The sequence below is a fragment of the Meleagris gallopavo genome, chromosome 21 (genome assembly GCF_000146605.3).
Source record: "Meleagris gallopavo isolate NT-WF06-2002-E0010 breed Aviagen turkey brand Nicholas breeding stock chromosome 21, Turkey_5.1, whole genome shotgun sequence".
Taxonomy (NCBI): domain Eukaryota; kingdom Metazoa; phylum Chordata; class Aves; order Galliformes; family Phasianidae; genus Meleagris; species Meleagris gallopavo.
Window position 1 is genome coordinate 2365780 of NC_015031.2, and position 4344 is coordinate 2370123.

Genomic DNA, 4344 nt, shown 5'->3' on the forward strand with positions numbered 1-4344 from the left:
GTGCATTGATTCGTTGTTCTGTTCTTTTCCAGCAATTAGAGATAATTACACCCTTCCAGCTGTATTTCAACCCCGAATTAATATTTAAACACTTTCAAGTAAGTGGCTCCTGATGTGAGAGAGGTTTTAAAGTAATCTGGTGAGTGTGTAAGTCTCCCTGCACTGCAGTGCTGTAAGGGGCTGTAACTCCTCACATGGAGGAGATGAGTGCCCCTGAGCCCTGCTCTTACATTCACTGACTGTAAGGGAGGTTTCTGTTACTTTGTTATTTTCTTCTCTGTTTAGCAATAAATTGTCACGTCTAAATGCCTTGTGTTTGTGTCATTTCCAGGTATGGCGGTTAATCACCAACTACTTATTCTTTGGACCAGTTGGCTTTAATTTTTTATTTAACATGATCTTTTTGTATCCTTCATGACTGTTGTTTTTTCCCTCCTTGGAAGGCAGAACTCCATAATGGCTCTGTGTGCAAGCAGGTTTAATTCTGCTCCATGCTGAAGTTACCAAGAGTTCGGTAATGCTAAGTTAGCTGATAGCCTGGGCATCAGCAGGATCTCTGTAACATATCAAGCACTCTGCTGTTTATTTCTGTGCTGTCATGAATCTGTTGTACAAGTCAGGTCCTTCAGCTGAAATCCAGTTCTGAAATCCAGGGGAAAATTCCTAGTAATATTTCTATCCTGGAATTGGCCACTCTGCTGAGGCACGCAGGATGAGGCAGTTAATGAATTAAACTGACACACAATCTTAGATCATATAAATGCAATCTTTTCCCACTGGATCTTTCTCTAAACTCATTTGTTGTCCAGTTTCCCTGACCTGTGACTTCAGATATCGTTACTGCCGAATGCTTGAAGAAGGCTCTTTTCGAGGTCGGACGGCAGATTTTGTATTTATGTTCCTTTTTGGAGGACTCTTAATGACTGTATCCTTTATGTTTTTATTCCAAAATACTGTAGTCAAGCTAAAGATAAGTGAAAGAGAACTCAAAATTTGCTGTTCATTTCTCTCAATTCTTAGAACATTTTTCTTGTAGTATGAGAAGCAGTAGTATTTTTAAGTAGCTTTCAATGTTTTGTGACTGTCACTTCTATTAGGTGCTAGGTTGATCTTTCACTCTTTTTGCTGCTTGACAGAATTATGGAAGTAGATTGGGGGACTGCTCAGGTGCATAATCATGCCTAGGTTATCTAATAAATGCTTTTGCTTCAGTGATTTCATGCTGAATTTTATTTTTAAATGTTTATTCGCGCTCTGGGTACAGTGCATCCTGCCACAGGTGTTGAATTTGATTGACCATAAATGTGGATTACCTGAATCTGGGAAAGAAGAAGGAAGAATTGCTTGGAAAACCTGGGATTATAGATCAAGCTGTCAAATTCTTCTCATGCTTGACCTCAAACTATTATTTGGTGAATTTCTTTAACTACCCATTGGAGATCTTTGGCCTGTTTGTAAACTTGGTTTTCTTGGGTCAGGCGTTCACAATAATGCTCGTGTACATCTGGAGCCGCAGGAATCCCTACGTCCGTATGAACTTCTTTGGGCTTCTCATCTTCCAAGCTCCATTTCTACCTTGGGTACTGATGGGCTTTTCGCTGCTTTTGGGGAACTCCATCATTGTGGATCTTCTAGGTAAGGAGCTGTAAGAATCACAAGGCTAATGAAACAACATGGGAAGGAAAACAAACAAACAAACAAAACCAACAAGAAAAACAGCCCCAAAGGCTGATTCCCTTTTGTGGCTTACTGTTAGTTGGTCCCATGTAATGACAGTGTATTTGTACCAGGCATTTCTGATTTCCAGACACTGTAGCATATTTCGTGCTGTAACAAAGATTAAAAGAGCTTCTGAGGCTTTGGCTCTTTCTTGCTTGAAATGTACACAAATACACAATCTCATTACTGGTATGACATTATTGATACAGAATATAGTACAGTTCTTATTAACTCTAGTGAAGCTGTAATATCATTTTATATGCCTGTGTTAATGTCTTACAGTGTAAGTTACACTCATCATCTGATGTCAACACGTTTCATTGGATTTTGTATTTCTATATCTCGTTATATATTCTGTGAAGAAAAGTGGTTTTTTTTTCCCCTCAAAATTCTGAAGTATTTGTGAGCTGTAAAGAAGTGCTGGAAAATAACCATTTGATATTTCTTCATGTACTAGGCATTGCAGTCGGGCATATATATTTTTTCTTAGAGGACGTCTTTCCCAATCAGCCTGGTGGTGGAAGGCTTCTGAGAACACCATCTGTCCTGTAAGTATTGCTTTCTGGTTTGGAACGGATAAATAGTGCTTGTGTGGAAAATGCTGTATAACTTGACCTAAGTGACTTCTAGTAAGCAAGGGAATTCGAGTCAGAGCTGCAGTGTGTCTGTACTTCTGTATCTAACTTGTGTGTTGCCAAACGAGGGAGGGGATCGTGTCAAGTGTGTAAGTGGAAACTTTCTTATAGAGAGGAGTGGCTGAGGGCTTTATGTCGTCCTTGATTTATTAATGCTTGGTAGTCTGCCAGTTTCTACCTGTTGGTGGCACCAAAAATGCGTGTGAGGAATAAGAATCCAGCTGTGTATGGACAGAGTAATTATTAAGTGAAATACAGCTATTAATTTTTTTCTGAAAAACATCCTCATTCCACAGCTTCAGCAGATGTCATTGTTGATATTACTGAGTACTGCTCCTACTCGGTTTATGTATCTGCGTAGAATTGGAGCAGTCTAGGTTTTTATTATTAAATGTGTATTCTCATGAAAAGAAAACCCTGCTTTCTGCTTTCCAGGAAAGCAATATTTGATACACCAGAAGATGATCCTAATTACAATCCCTTGCCAGAAGAACGGCCGGGAGGATTTGCATGGGGAGAAGGTCAACGTCTTGGAGGCTAATCAGATGACTGTGCCAAAACCCAGCAATGACTGGGAGAGATGAACCTGGAGTTCTGTCCTGGGGAATCCCTCATTCTCCATCGCAGAAAGAACACTCTTCATCAGCTCTATGGTTTTGAATACAAGCACTTTATGAAATGACAGTCTAATCCAAGACACTTCCAGGCTACCAGTGTCTTCCTTAGCCAGGGAATTTACTGTGCCGGTAATGCGTATGTTAATCCAGTGGAGCCAAAAAACTTTGAACTGGAAACCATTTCCTGTCAACTTCAGTTAACAAGACCATGAGTACTTGTTTGAAGTGATTTTTAAAGCATTTTTTTCAAGTTATTTGATACAGGTAACTATATGGGGAACTTTACAGGGGACGAAAAAGTCTTTTTTAACTCTTTTTTTTTTTATTATTCTTGGATAAAACAGCTTCAAGATGGGTAAGAGTGCAAGTCCCTATTTCAGTGGTAAATGTTTTTTAGTCCAAGATGGTAGTGTCTCCAGTCTTGTTTGAAGTGTAAGAAATACATCATTCAACATAATATTTTTTGGAATGTGCCTCTGTGTGAACATGCTTTCAGGCTCTCACTACACTTTGATGGCTTTTCCCCCAGAGACTGTGTGTTGTGATAACCAGGTGTGACTCTGGTTGGCTAAATTGGTCCACACCGTCTGCCTCCCACACAGGCACATTTCCAGCAGTCATTACGTTCCTTGGAGCACTAGGAAAGAGAATCTGTCTGGTGTTGAACTGTTCAAATATCTCAGATAATGAGTTGAATAAAATGTTTTCTGGACTTTTTTTTTTTTGTTAAACTTTTATATGATAGGCTGGAGGCAGAGATGGGAAAAGCAGGTCTCAAGAGTAGGCAAGCTTCTGCAGCTGTCTCTGAGAATTGTGAAGAAAAAGGGTGATTCAGTCAGCATGGTAGGGGTGGTGTGTGTGGGTGTGGGTGTAGTGTGTGTGTGTGTGTGTGTGTGTGTGTGTGTGTGTAGAAATTTGCTGGGAGAGGACAGAGCATTGGAGGAGCTGCTAGGCAGGGTCACAGAATTGTAGGGGTTGGAAGGGACCTCTGGTGCAGTTCCCCACAGCAGGTGACAGCTGGCTGTCCAGACACGTCCTGGGCAGCCTGCTGCAGCGTTGCCTCACAGCAAGGCTCTTGTTATCGTGGGACTCCTGTGTTTCAGTTCGTTTGTGCCTCTTGTTCTATCGCTGCAACACCGTGCAGCAACAGAACACCACCGTGGGTTTCGTTGGAGCTCTGTTGATTTATGAATACTATGAAGTCAAAGACCTCAGCTCATCTGCTTCAGCCACGCTTGGACTCCATCTGTCCTGTGTAGGGGAATTGATAGAAACGACCAATTCGTCCCGTGTTTAAGAGCCGTTGCGGTGCTCAGGAGGTCTGCGAGGGCATGAAGGATCGCTCCGCCCTCAGCCCCGTCCCGCCGCTCCCA

At 41.6% G+C, this 4344-nt stretch overlaps 1 protein-coding gene across 1 annotated transcript; it reads left to right on the forward strand.

Annotated features, from left to right (window-relative positions):
• Positions 1 to 5: 5 nt before the first annotated feature.
• On the forward strand, positions 6 to 3688 carry DERL2 (derlin 2; the record flags this gene model as incomplete). The annotated part of the gene is made up of 6 exons (XM_010721906.2): positions 6 to 98; positions 332 to 405; positions 832 to 925; positions 1440 to 1635; positions 2177 to 2267; positions 2790 to 3688. Coding segments are annotated over 6 exons (654 nt in total), but the record flags the coding sequence as incomplete, so codon positions are not given.
• Between the last annotated feature and the right edge of the window lie 656 nt (positions 3689 to 4344).